This window comes from Diceros bicornis, chromosome 35 (genome assembly GCF_020826845.1).
Source record: "Diceros bicornis minor isolate mBicDic1 chromosome 35, mDicBic1.mat.cur, whole genome shotgun sequence".
Classification (NCBI taxonomy): Eukaryota; Metazoa; Chordata; class Mammalia; order Perissodactyla; family Rhinocerotidae; genus Diceros; species Diceros bicornis.
The window spans coordinates 20,062,863-20,077,797 of record NC_080774.1 but is presented as its reverse complement, the minus strand read 5'-3'; the positions used below and the strand labels follow the sequence as shown (position 1 = coordinate 20,077,797).

The 14,935-nt window shown below is 49.0% G+C and overlaps 1 protein-coding gene across 1 annotated transcript in view; it reads right to left on the bottom strand.

The window, feature by feature from the left end:
* MYO18B (myosin XVIIIB) overlaps positions 1-14,935 on the bottom strand; it is a 230,162-nt gene that overhangs the window by 140,489 nt on the left and 74,738 nt on the right. Inside the window, exons 18-20 of the mRNA XM_058532289.1 lie at positions 13,309-13,492; positions 12,267-12,489; positions 8,805-8,914 (exon numbers count right to left, since the gene is read on the bottom strand). Coding sequence (XP_058388272.1) covers positions 8,805-8,914; positions 12,267-12,489; positions 13,309-13,492 — 517 coding nt within the window. The remainder of the gene's footprint in view (positions 1-8,804; positions 8,915-12,266; positions 12,490-13,308; positions 13,493-14,935) is intronic.

Sequence of the window (14,935 nt, the reverse complement as noted above, 5' to 3'; positions counted from 1 at the left end):
ACATAGACTATCTCATTTCTCAGGGACACCCTGAGCATGGCCAAAACACACACCCCGACCCCCACAATATCCAAGAATTCTTTTCCATCTCCTGGTTTTTTTAGGGGCCTTAAATGTCTATGTAGCCAAGAACATTAGGCCTAACAGAGATATTCCGTCCTGCGGACCTCGTTTTACAGATAAGAAAGCTTAGGTCCAAATGACAGGTGAGTGAGTGGCTCCGGCATTGAACTAGACTTCTGACCCTCATTTTCCTCCCCTGCAAAATGGTGACTCTGCACCCTACCCAGACTGTACAGGTGTTGGGCAGTTAACTGAGAATCTGTGAAAAAGACTTTGTAAGTGACTTCGCACTTAATTACTGTTACCATTATCATGGTTAATATTACTCTTAGATCGAACTACATAAAATTGTCACTCACTTAGGTCAAATATGTGACTTAATTTGATTCTACATAATGTAATCAATGTCCAACAGCCGGTTGGTAGAGGACAGGGCAAGAATCCAGGTGACCATGAGAAATTGGTTCCTTGTCCTATGTCTTTATGGAATCAGCGATTCCACCTGAATTGTCCGGATAATTGATGCATGGAACACTGAGTAAAATGTTGACCACTTTGCTCCAAGGAAATAATTTTCTCTTGTGTATTTGAGTCTGAGCATGGCTGTAGGGGCTTTACCCATAACTCATTTTATTTTCAAACCTCTGCAACAGGTACTATTTTATGCCCATTTTACAGAGAAAGAAAGTGAGTTCCAGTGCGATGAAATGACTTGTCGAAGGTCGCGTGCTAAGAAGTGAGGAAAGAGGAACAACCCTCAAGGAATCAGATTCTTGAGCTTATTCTCTGCCCTCTGATGCTGGGATCCACTGCAGCTCCACTCTGCACTAGCTGTGTGACCCTAAGCAAGCCATTCCTCCTCTCTGATCCTCACATTCTAGAATACAGGGCAATCCTGGCTATCCTACAAGGATGCAGTGGGAATTTAATGAGGTCACAAAAGTAGCATGTAGGAGTGAGATCTTCAGAATGGTGGAACAAGGGACTTGATAAATCCTCTCCCCCAAAAAACAATGATAAAAATGGAGAAAAATTTCAAAAACAACAAATTCAATACTCTCGACATTGAACATGGGGATACAACAAGTTGAGAAGCATTTATTCAAGAAAAACTATTCAGAGGATGTGGAGAAAAAGGAACCTTCATACATTGCTGGTGGGAACGTAAATTGGTGCAGCCACTACAGAAAACAGTATGGTGATTTCTCAAAAAATTAAAAATAGAAATATGATATGATCCAGCTATTCCACTTCTGGATATTTATCTAAAGAACATTAAAACATTAATTCAAAAGATATATGCACCCCTATGTTCATTGCAGCATTATTCACAATAGCCAAGACTTGGAAGCAACCCAAGTGCCCAATAACAGATGAATGGATAAAGAAGATGTGGTATATATATACAATGGAATACTACTCAGCCATAAAAAAAGACAAAATCATGCCATTTGCAACAACATGGGTGGACCTTGAGGGTATTATGCTAAGCAAAATAAGTTAGTCAGAAAAAGACAATTACCATATGGCTTCACTCATATGTTCAAGATAAACAAACACACACACAGATGTGGACAACAGATTGGTGGTTAAAACAAACAAACACACAGATGTGGACAACAGATTAGTGGTTACCAGAGGGGAAGGGGGTGAGGGGAGGGCAAAAGGGGTAAAGGGGCACATGTGTACAGTGACGGATAAAAACTAGACTTTTGGTGGTGGGCACGATGCAGTCTATACAGAAGACGAAATATAATGATGTACACCTGAAATTTATATAGTGTTATAAACCAATGTGACCTCAATAAAAGAAAGTAAGAAACAAACAAACAAAGAAAAACTATTGAACTTTACCAAAAACAGCTGGAGTTTGTGGCAATCTTGACTAGGACTCTTCTAGTCCCCACCAAGCTCTGTCACTACAGTAGTCCCACCAGGTGAGGCAAGCTGTGAAAACCAGCAGCTTTGCTGCCAGAAGGGGCTCACTTATATGGAGTGAAGCACAGGAAAACCTCACACCCCGGTTCATTGTCAGAAAGGTAGTGATCTTGGCAACAAACAAATGGAGAAGGTCAATGGCACAGGTAGCCTAAGGTTGTTATTCCGATTGGAGCGGGCAGTGGACCATGGACTAGCAGGAAACTTAGCAAGCAGACATAGGGACAGGAACAGCCACAGTGGGCCTTGAAAATCTGGAAGACTGCACACATGCTCAAATCCACATGCACGCACAGCAGAGACGGAGAGGGCCCTAGCTGTCTACATATCCCTGTTTAAACACGGGGCCGTGTGCTCAGGCAGAAAAGAGCCAAAGAAAAAGCAAAAGGTGGGGCACAATTGTAAATGCCCGGATGTGGAATACATTTCCCAACCCACACACGGCTCCATAAGAATCAGGTCTCACAGATTCAAGGTGTTTGATCACTACCTCTGCTGGCCACTAAGCTATGCTGACACAGGGGCAACCCCTGAGAACCCACAATTTGTAATAAAAACAAGAATACAAAACTGAGCAGAGAGATCAGCAATCTCACATCATGGGGGAGACAGACTCTGTAAATCTAGTCCAGATAAGTTTCTAAATAATTGGGAAAAGATCAGAATTGAGAGATGCTATTACGTATTACCTAAAACGTCCAGTTTTCAAAAAAAATTACAAGATGTGCAAATAAAGTGGAAAATGTGATCTATACTCAAGGTAACAAAAAGAAGCAGTCAGTAGGAACCCTCTGTGGGCTTAGATGTTGGACTTAACGGACAAAGACTTCTAAGCAGCTGTTATAATGCGCATACAGTGCTCAGTATCATGCTTGGCACATGCCGGGCTTCAATAAATACTAATAATTGCTGGAGGTTCTGAGGTTATAAGCCAGTCTTTGGCACTGGGAAGTGATAACACATCCTTCACCTCCACCATTCTAGACTCAAATTATGAGTCCTCGAATGTACCTGGGAGAAACCCAGCCCATGCCTCCACTTACAGAGCCTCTTTGTGTCCTAGAATTTTGCAAAGAGCTTTCTCTCCAAAGTTCAACAAGGATGCACCCAAAAAAGCATATGATCTGACATCTCATATTAAGCTGAACATGCCAGGCAAGCAGTGAGAGACCCCATAAAGAATGAAGAGTCACAGCTGATAAATGCTTCCAAAACTCACTCCTCAAGGAGTAGTGTGATACGGAGAATCCATGTCTGTGGAATTGGATGCTGACCCAATGAACCATTTGGCTGCTGTCAACACAGCACTTCCTCTGTGAAACCCACGCCATGGCAGAATGGCCACCAGGACCCAATGGCCACCATGGCCCAAAGGCCACCATGGCCCAATGTCTGCCATCTTTGGGTACCTACTATGTGCCAGGCACTTTGTTATATCCTATTACACGTTGCCCATGGCCATACAGCTATCAGGTATCAAGGGGCATGGATGAATGGAAAGAGAGATGGCAGAAACCAAGATTTGAACCCAAGTCTGTCTGACTCTAAACCACATACTTTTAACCACTGAACCTCTCACTTATGTATTGATCAAATCATTCCATAAGGGTGGGGACTGTGTTGTTTATATGCTCTGGACTATAAATAGAGTGCCTGGCACAAGGCAGAAACTGTATAAACAAACAAACAAATGAGCACACACACACACACATATATACAATTGGATTGGTTAACATTGAATGGAAAACACGCGAAATTCTTAAAACAGTAGACTTGAGCAAAAAAAGGATAATGGAAAACTTCCAGAGGGCCAAGGCCATGGGAGCCCAGAATAATCGTTCAGCACCCTGGGAGCGGACAGCTCCCCCACCCAGCAAAAGGGACTCAGACAAATTCAGAGAAAATTGGGAGTGTCTCTAGGGTTTGAGACAGAACAAGAGTGGCTGCCTTTGAGAAGATGAATTGACAACCCTTAATTGTATTCTTCAGCTCAAGTCCCCAGGGACAGAGATTTTGTTGACTAAAATCAATCAACCCTGTAGACACTCCAAGGGGAAGAGGGCGAGGCGAGCCCAAGGGTTTCCTCACATTGATCAGAGAGACCTGGCAACTCCTGCCTCAGCAGCAGACAGACTGAAGGGGCAGAATCTGGGACACAGGCAAGGTGGGCTGAAAGAGCTCCTCCACTGACCTGCCTGAGATGCCACCATTAGAGTCACTCTGGGTGGGCTTCACCATAGGTCAAGGCATAATCTTAACCAGATGGGAGAATCTGGGAGAGAGAAATGGACCCAAGATGATTAAAGGGGGAAGACAGTGTCCTTCTGGAGACCTGAGCAGGTGCCTGGGTGTCTAGAAGAGACCAGGGCATCCTGAATAGCTGGAGGTCAGCATGAGGACATTGCTCCCTAGAGAGGACCAGAGAATGGGCAGAGTGGACTTGACTTTCTTCATAATCTTGCTTAAGCCAGTAATAAAGTAAGTAATCAAGTAATAAAGATCAGGTCTTCCATGCCACGTCCCTGGGGATAACCTTTCAATGGACCATCACTGACCATCTGGTAAAGCTCAATTCTCTGTCCCTGTTAACAACAACCCACTGTCTGGCCCCTGCCAACATCCTCAGCCCCTTTTCTGGACACTTGGCATCCTTGATGCTCCAGCTACACTGAAGCAACCATGCAATCTCATGCTGTAGCCAGCGTGAGAATGCCTCTGCTCTTTCTCTCACCCAATTCCTCCAAATTGTCCCACAGTCTCGAGTCCATCATTACCTGCTCTGAGGTGTCTTCCCTGACTGCCCCACCCTCACCCCTACTGCAAACACCAAAAGTTTTAGGGGTGTTCTCTGGCATCCCGAAGCCATCCCTCTGTGTGGAAATTGCTTGTGATGGTCTTCCTCTCCTCATGAGACTATGTTCTGTTCATTCCTGTGTCTCTGGCACATGGCTCAGCAGATGCAAGGCAGTACTTGGTTAATGTTGGATGAATTCAATTCAATAAGAATTATTTTAAATTAACATCATGGGTGGCACATCCTGTACAGAACTTGACTAACACTCTGCCTGTCTTCAAAGGACTTCCATTCAAAAGTGCTGTGTAAGCATGAAAAGGTGCTTAACGTCGCTGATCATCAGCGAAATGCAAGTCAAAACCACCATGAGATACCACCTCACACCCATCAGGATGGCTACTATGGAAAAAAAAAAACCATAAAATAAAAAATATTGGCAGGGATGTGGAGAAATTAGCACCTTGGTGCACTGTTGGTGGGAATATAAAATGGTGCAGCCATTATGGAAAACAGTATGGCAGTTCCTCAAAAAACTAAACATAGATTTACCAAATGATTCAGCAATTCCAATTCTAGGTATATACCCAAAAGAATGGAAAGCAGAGCCTCAAAGAGATATTTGTACACCCACGTTCATGGCAGTGTTATTCAGAATAGCCAAAAGCTGGAAGCAACCCAAGTCTGTTGATGGATGGATGGATAAGCAAAATGAGATATACACATACAATAGAATATTATTCAACCTTAAAAAGGAAGGAATTCTGACATAGGCTACAACATAGATGAACCTTGAGGACATTATATTAAGTGAAATAAACCAGACACAAAAGGACAAATACTATATGATTTACTTATATGAGGTTATACTACTTATATGAGGTTCCTAGAGTAGTCAAATCCACAGAGAGATAGTAGAATGTTGGTTGCCAGGGGCTTGGAGGGCTAGGGAACGGGGAGTTAGTGTTTAATGGATACAGAGTTTCACTTTTGCAAGATGAAAAGAGTTCTGGAGATGGATGGTGGTGATGGTTGCACAACAATGTGAATGGGCTTAATGTCACTGAACTGTACACTTAAAAATGGTGAAGACGGGGGGGGCCTGCCTCGTGGCGCAGCGGTTAAGTGCGCACGCTCCGCTTCGGCAGACCCGGGGTTCGCAGGTTCAGATCCCAGTGCGCACCAATGCACCACTTGTCAAGCCATGCGGTGGCAGCATCCCATATAAAGTAGAGGAAGATGAGCACGGATGTTAGCCCAGGAACAGTCTTCCTCAAGAAAAAAAGGGGAGGATTGGGATCAGATGTTAGTCCTCCTCACAAAAAACAATAAAAAGGGGGTGAAGATCGTAAATTTTATGTTCTGTGTATTTTTACCACAATAAAAAGTAAAAAGCCCTGTGTGAGGAATCTGAAAGCCTGAGTTCAAACTCCAGCTCCACCACTATCTGGCTGGGTGGTGATGGCCTCAGTTGCCTCTGCTGTAAAATGGGGATAATTCCCAGAGTGGGAAGGCTTTATCTTTTAGGGGCTGTTTCAGGTCAAGGATCTGTAACCTTTTCCCACTGTGCATGATATTCTGCAACGAGAGTTTGTGCGCATGTGGTAAAAGGCATATGCTATTTTTGTTTCGGGAACACAAAATATCCAGCAGGTACCACCAAATGAGAGTACTTTCTTGATAAATAGTCTTGACATGAAAAATCAATGTTTAGGCACCACATGTTAGGCACACAGGGGACCTCACCGGGGCCCTGACAATGAATTCCCTCTGCTGCCGTCTAGTGTCTAATGACAATATTGACCTTTTCTAGCTGTCAAACTTGTCTTATTAAATCCTGAGGTCTTAACTGCTTTGCACAGAGAGGCTGACAGTTTGCCCACCTGAGCACGTGTTCATGTATAATTCATGGCATATCACGTTGCCTAGCAAATGAATATTTATCAGCTTTTTCATAAGAGGCAGGATGGCGTTTCCTTTTGTTGCCACCAAAATTCTATGCTGCAGCAAATGAAATTTGTGAGCAAATAAAAAAAAGAATAAGAAGAAGTGAAAACTCCCAACCAAGTCTCTTCCACTTGTAATTTTCCATTTTCTGAGGCCTCCAGCGCGTGGATGGAGGTGGCTTCGGTTTGGCTGCAACAGAGAACTGCTGAGTCGTCCAGAATAGAAACGCTTCCATATGCTACACCCATTGCCCCCGCAGAAAACTCCCCCACACCTCACTTCGGTGCTGTTTTCAGCTGCAGAGGAGTCCAAGACCCTTACAATGGCTCCGTTCCAGATGTCCTGAACAGAGATCAAGTTTTAGGGGACCAGGAATAAGGAACCCTAAACGAAGATCAGAACAGAGTGAGTGGTGGTGCCAAGCCAGGCAGAGTTTCATGGCTTCCAAAACGGGCTGCCACCCAGGGAGGGGAGAGCTCTTCACCACACCAGCTGGGTCTGATGTCCCCTCCCCATGATGAGTTAGCAGGGCCACATAGAAGGTGCTGCCTTGTCTGCAGGAGGTGGCCTATGCCCTGGTCCCTACCACAGAGAAGAGCCAAGAAACGACCTAATTATTGTGACTCTGTTAACTCTTCTAGCCCCGTGATTCATTGACTGAGGATTCCAGTGCTGATGTCTCTAGCACGCACGGGCACACTCACCTGGAGGTGAAGTTTCAACATGGTTGTGAAGACAGAGTCTGTATGGCTTGGCTGCCATCACTCTGGCCTTGAAAGACAACAAGGATGCTGGTACTGATGTTGATGCTGATGATGTTGATGATAGTAGTTCATACGTATTGAGCCCTTACTATCTGCCAGGTCCTGTGTCAAGCACACCCACTATACTATTACATGTCATCCTCAAAACATCCCATTGAGGTAGACATTGTTGTTCCCACTTTACAGATGAGGAAACTGAGGCAGAAAAACAAAGTAACTTGCTTACGTCCTCACGCCCCCATCCGGGAATCAACTGCAGGTCTGTTTGACTCTGGAGCCCATGCTATTTCAACTACCCTCCCTGGAATCAAGAAACTTGGGTTCAAAGAAAAAACCCACCCATGCCTGCCTACGTGGCCTCAGGGGAGTCAATTCATCTCCAGGAGCCTCCCTTTCCTCATGTGTAAAAGGGACCTAATAGCTCTTGTTTTGCAGGGCTGTTTTGAGGATGCAGGAGGGCTTTGCAAATTCTGAAGAGCTCTGTCATCATTGATCAGCGGATGGCCATTCTCAATAGAAACATTAATTGATGGTTTGGCAGTAGGGGTGAAGACGAGTTTACAGCCCTAGGAGTTTACAGTAGAGTCAGAGAGAGGAGACACACAGGGGCAGAAATACAAAGTTAAGTATGTGTATTCATTCATTCAACAGAAAATTTACTAAGCTCTTGCTATATGAGCCACAGAACACATAGGGGATCCATATAATTTCAGATAAAGATAAGTGCCACACAAACATGAAAACCAGAGAATGTCACAGAGAGCAGCATCTGAGCCAGGATCTCAATAGCAAGATGACACTGGCCACACAGAGACTGGGGGAAACAGTGCTCCAGGCAGAGGGAACAGCTGACGCCAAGGCCCTGAGGGGGAGTGTTCATTGTCATTCTCTAAGACGGGGACTCTAGCGTGAAATGCTCCCCAGACATTCTGGACAGGGAAGCCTTCTTTTCATAGACCATCCCAGGGTGCTGGTGCTGAGTGGCACTCCCTTTGGAAAGGATGGCTTTTCCTCTTGCTGGGGGCTCCTCTAGCTGGGTCATGCCCTTCTTATCGCTCTCATTCTTTTCCTGCACTTGCTCATGTGGGGTTTCAGAAGGGCCACTCTGGGACAGGTAGTGTCCTGAGTGACATTGCAAGGGGTGCAGTCTGGAGCAGGGTCTGGGCCACCCTCACACCACCCTCATCTTTGCCCCCAAGGCCCGGCTCTCAGATCCCAGCGGGTCCAGATGCCCCCCGAGGCGATGCCCCGTGATCTAGAAGCACCCAGGGCCTCCCGCTCTTGCACCCAGTTCCACGTACCTTCCTCTCGTCTATTCGCTCGGTGGCCAGCGTGAGCTTCTGCGTGAGCAGAGGGTCCAGCCCCTGGAACCGCCGGCGGAACTGGGTCAGCCCCATGTGGTCGGCATAGCCTGGGGAGGTGGGCACAGGCAGAAGAGCAAGGAGTCCGAATGAGAAGACCAGTCCTGCAGGCAGGGCTTCAGGGTCCCGTCCCAGCCTTGCTACTAACCTGCTCTGCAGATTCCCTTCTCGGAGCCTCAGTTTCCCCATTTACTAACTTAAGAGCTTGGGTTCAATCAGCATTTTCCAAATGCCTTCCCCAGTACGTGAACCCTATGAAACATTTCACTGAAAGTCTGCAAAAGCTGCACTCTCAGTCTGCCCCTTGGAAGGTCACAGTGTGTGTCAGCATTGATGACAAAGGCTCTGAGAACATCTGCAGGGAAGGTGCCTTGTTAGCTTTGCCTAACCCAGAGTTTTCCAAACCTGTTTGACCACGGAAAAGAAAACGTTTTGGTCTAATACTTATTCCGCACAGACGCATGTGGAAATGCCACATCAGATAATACGGAGGGGTTCTTCTAAGTCTAACACATAGGATGGACACAGTTCACCCTTCCGTGGGGGAAACTGGGAAGAGGCACCTGGAAAGCCACCAAGAAGTGACATCAGAGCTGGGCTTTGAAGGAGCTGTAAAGTTTGCCAGGGGACTTGGTGTGGAAGGGAAGTCTAGGCAGAGGGAGCAGAGAAGTCTAAGATCTGTTCCATAGTCATAGCAAAAGACAGCATCTACTGAGCACTCATGTGTGCAAGACACTAGGATGACAACTTCCTTGTGTTCTAGGCACTCTGGGGCCCATATTATTGTACCCATTTTATAGCCGTGGAAATTGAGGCCCAGAGAGTTCAAGCCACCTAACCGAAAGTCACACAGACGGTTACTCTCCCAGCTGGGATTCAAACCCAGACAGCAACATTAACTAATCCAGGGGAGAGAAGCCAACAATGAGGTCAAAGGTGAGCAGGGACTGGGGCCCAAAGGAACTTAAACTCAAATTCCAGGCCTCGAAGTTTGGACTTTGTCCTGATACAACGGGCATGGTAGAGCCTCGGTTGCCTCAAAAAGACCCCTCGAGTGGCCGGATGAGACAAGATCTGAGAAAATCTCACTCCACTTTTGACACTTCACTTCAGAATAAGCCAAATGCATAAACCATGAAGAAGAGTGATCAAGGGTGACAAATCCAGGAAGCCTTCTTGGGGGAGGAGGAAGGTCTCAGGCCAGGTTCACAGGATGCTGACCGCATAGAGACAGAGGGGCCAGGAGGTTACAAGCCTGCTCTTTTAAGTCAGACTTACTGGGTTCACGTCCCATTTCTGCCCTTATTAACCCTCTGACCAGTGACAAATGACCCCATCTCTTTGCGATTCAATTTCTTCATGTGTCAGATGAGAATAACAAGATCTATTGTCACAAGGTCACGACGAGGATGAAATCCCATGATGATCACAGTGAAAGAGGCTAACACAGATTGAGTCCTTTCCTACAACTGGGCACTTTTCAAAGTGTTATTCCCTTATTAACTCATCAACCCACTCAACAGCTCTCTGAGATCGGAGCTATTGGAGGAGAGGAGAAGGAGGCACGATCTCAGGCCCCGTCCAGCGTTGGCCAGAGTCAGGCCCAGGCCGACTCGCTGCAAGGTCTGCAGCGGGCTCTACAATACTCAATAAACAGCATCACATGAATGCATGTGTGCATATGTATATATGTGTTGCATATGCATAAATCCAAAATCATAAAAAATTGATATATAATTACATGGATGCATGTAAGTATTTCTTATAGGGTGTGAGAGAGACAGAAGCAACTTAGAGCAGAAGAAAAATGAGGAACTGAACCAGGACTGGGGGGCAGAAATTGGAAAGTTCTACCACGAGACATCAACCCTTTGCTTAGTTGGAAAACTCGTCTAGACCGAGTCAGGCCGTGCTGAGAATGCGGAGGGCAGACACCGCGGTGAGGACACGAGGCCCGAGGAAGGGGACATGCAGACCCGGGCATGCGCATGGGGGCTCTAACAGGCGGTTCAGGGCCACTTGCAAAAGCCCAGTGCTTCCTGCCAACCAGCCAGGCAGAATCGATCAGCCGCCGGCTGTGACTATCCTGCTCTTCTCCTGCGACATTATCTCTTTTCTTCTGCCTGTGGTTACGCAGGCGAGAGAGAAAATCAATGCGACACTTAAGGGAGTGAGGGTCTCAGCTCGGCTGCTAGCTGCTCCCAGCTTCTCCGTCAAATATCTCGTGCCCAGAGTTCCATTATTACCGCAGTGGGAGGAGATGGGGACCGTGACGACAAGCTGGGCATCAGTGACCACGGAGACATTAAACAAACGGGTGCCCACCCAGACTCCCCCAGCCCCAGCCACCCCCTCCTCTGCGGAGACAATGAGCCCGAGCCATTTCTAACGGCGGGGAGGGGAATCCACGGGGTGGCCTCCGGGGTCTGAGAGGCAGGAAAGAACGGGAAGGATTCAGACCAAACTCAACTCTTAAGATGAGCTAACGGTGGAAACCGCGGGTGCATGCTTGCTTTCTAAACTACAGGCCTAACGACTTCACTCCTGCAATTGAAACCCCTTCTTCCCCCCACCACCCCATCGTCTCCTCAGCTGGACCTGGTGAAGCCAAACTTCCCAAGACGGCTCTCACAGCCTTTCCTGAGGGACCCGCCAGCCTCTTCTCCCACAATTCCCCTGCTCATTCTGACCCCATTCCCTGAAAACCCAGGCTCTTCCGTGCCTTCCTACCTTTGCATAAGCTGATCTCTGAGGAGGGTTCCCTCTCCCCCAAGTCCCCAGAGATGAGCTGCTTGCTTTGTTTCAAGACCCAACAGAGATGTTACTTCCTCTAGGAGGTTTTCCCAGTCTCCCCAGCGAGAGCACGGAGCTTCCTCCTCTAGGCATCACGGTACCTCCTGCACCCCCGTGTGGTGCGTGCCCTTGACACATCATATTGTCATCGCCTGTTTCCACGCTCATCTCCCAAACCAGGCTGAGCATCTTGACGACCAAAATACGACTTGTTGTGGGAATTCCACTCTATCCCAAGGCAGATGTTCCTCAGACATTTGTTGTGGAAAAGATGAGTAAGACACAGCCCTAGCCTTCTGGGAGTGCACACTAATTCAGGAAATAAGATGGGCTTTGGGCTCAAAGAGGCCCAGGTCCAAATCCCGGCTCCGCCGTGGCCCAGCTGTGTGACCTTGAGCAAGTCTTTTCACCTCTCTGAGTTTCAGTTTCCTCACCTGTAAAATGGGGGTGATTCTAGCTTCCCTCTCACAGGGCTCCTGGGAAGAGCCAGTGGGAGGCTGCGTGGGAAGCTCTGGGCACATAGCTGGTGCTCTCGTCCCCCGGCTGCCACTGTTTGGCGGGTGTGTCCCAGGAGTCAGAGCCAAGCGCCCGCTCCCCACTGCCTCTTACCTGTCCTGTGCAGACGCAGCGCCTCCAGGATGCAGGACCCCGCAAGCTGCACCCTCAGGGCCGGGATGTCCAAGGGCAGGGACCCGCCTGCCCCGGGCTGGTCTCCACCAGGCTGCAGTGGAGTCGAAGACCCCTGCCCGCCCCTGCTCGCCACCACTGGGCTCGGCACCAGGCAGTGGATGAAGTGTAACTGAGACCGTCTGATGACGTTGGTCAATGCATCCTGGGACCAAGAGAAGAGGGGGTCAGGGCCAGCTGTCTCGGGGTGAGACACACAGGGCTCTGGACACTCCCCAGACATCCAGTCAGCTGGGCCTGGGCATCTTCGGGGGCCCCTGTGTCCTCCACGAAGGACCCCCTATCTACAGCCTGATTGGTACTCACGAGAAATAAGGGAACTCTATTCCTTGTTCTAACAGATGGGGAAACTGAGGCATGGAGAGGGCAAGCAAATAGCCCCAGGTCATGCAGACCACAGAAGAGGTGGATAAGAACCCAGGATCTAGTCTGAGGGTTTTTCCAGTATAATATGCTGTGAATTTTTTTTGCAAAACGTATCCTTCCCGTGTCCCACCCTCTGGGCTCAGCCCGACGAATGACCCATCAGTGTTCTCATTTGTTATTGGATTAACGTCTCTAGGTAACATATTTATACGTAGTGCTGGATCCTGCTGCCTCCCCCCAGGAGAGCCTAGCGGTAAAAACGCAGGCATCTGAGAGTTGAGGAAGGCAGGCAGGGCTGGGCTGGCTGTGATATTGTCACCTCGGTTCCTGGGAACTTCCTGAAGCCACTCAAGTCAATACCAAGCAGCCGAGGCTTCGGCCTCAGACTTGGACGGATTGCTTCTCAGCGGTGTGATGTGGCCAAGTGTCTGTGCTGCTCGGAGCCTTAGTTTCCTCCCCCGAGGAGCGTGGGGTGATGCCTGCCCTCCAGGCTTGCTGGGGAGGTTAGAGAGGATGCAGGCAGATAGCCCATCCTGGAGGAGGGAGGGACGCGTGGCAGGGAAGGCCAGGACGTGATAGAGACAGGGCACCCACTCACCATCTGCAGCTTGATCTGGGAGCACGGGGCTCTCCTCTTCACGGCCGCAAAGCTGCTGGCAAACGTCCTCCTCACCGCACAGTTCCTCTGCAGGGCCTGCTGGGAGGTGCCCTCCAGGCCCGCCACAGCCCGGCACACTGGGGGCAGCTTGGCCCGGGATTGGAACAGGCTCCTCAGCTCCTCGCTGGCAGGTAAGAGGGGAGAGAGGGGGGCTTCAGGGGGCTCCCGGGGAATGGGTCCACCCTGCTTTCTCCTGATCTGCTTACTGAGCCGTCCCCTGGGATCACACATCGCAGCTGCTACCCATTTAGTCACAGTCCCTTCTGCCAGAAGAGCCCTTGCTTCCTGACAAGGGCCAGCTCCTTCCCCCAGGCCTCTCTTCCTCCCCGACCTTAGAGCATCCCTCCTTCTCCTGGATATTCTCATCACTTGCAGGAATTCTACGAAGACTGCTCTTTCTTAGAGGGCAAAATCGTCTTGGTCATCCCCAGCACAGGTCCAGCACATAAGAGGTGCTTACTCTATGTTTCATGTAGGAATGAGTGACCACAGGTCAAACAGGCCGTCTGGACCTGTCAGCGAAATGCCCGGCCTGATGCCAAGCAGCGGACAGTGCCTTTGCTCGGCACTCCTGTAATGTCCAGGTTCTGAGATCAGCGGGCGAGGGCCAGGGCTCTGTAAAAGTCTGCTCTGATAGACCTGAGCTGGCCTCCCCTCTGGTTTGGGTGAAAGAGGGCTAAGAAGGCCAGGCAGACCCTACTGCGCCTCCCCGGTCCCACCTGCCCCGTCCCCGCCAGTGGCAGCAGGCAGCCACCTTCCATCACTCCCTCAAGTCCAGGCCACACTCCCGGCCCCAGCCTTCAAGATGCATTATCCGTCTCCCTTTGTGCCTACCCTGACTGTCCAAACTGTTAAGAAAATGAGTCTTGCCCGAATGTGCCGAAGGTGTTTAAAGTCATTAAACGCACGGCAGAGCACAGAGATGAACAACGGCTTGAATACACTCGTGTTGAAATAAAAATCTAGGGAGGGGACCAGAGGAGCACCCTGGAAGCAAGGGCGCTGAGAGGAGAGGGCAGGGCCTTGGGGGACATGGGCTCCACCCCCAGTACAGGGAGAGGAGGTCGCACCTAGAGCCCTGACTCCTATACGTGGATCGCCCCATCTGTGGGGTTGGGAGATCTGATCTCTGGTCTTCAACTGACTGTGTGACCTTGGGCAGGTCACGTGTCCTCTGTGGGCCTCAGCTCCCTATATACAAAGCAAAAGTGTTTGACCGAAACTTGAGCGTGTGTAAGAACCTCCTGGGAAGCTTGCCAGCCAAGCCAGTCCCTGAAGCACCCCCCAGAGAGACCAGATGGGGCTCAGGAATCAGATGCTAAACAAGCAGTCCTGGTGAATCTGGGCTCTTGGCTGCAGAAGCACACGCTAAGAAAAGGCACCGTCGGCTCTCAGAAATCACCAGTGCTTGCTCTCGAGCAAACGAGACATCCTAACGAGATTTACGCCCAAATCCACCACACTCTTTCACCCCTGTGAGCCCCAACTTTGCACAAGCAGTTCCTTCCTCCCAGAATGCCCCTCACTCCCCGGCCACCTGGTCCACAAAGGTGTGCCTCGCCCTTTC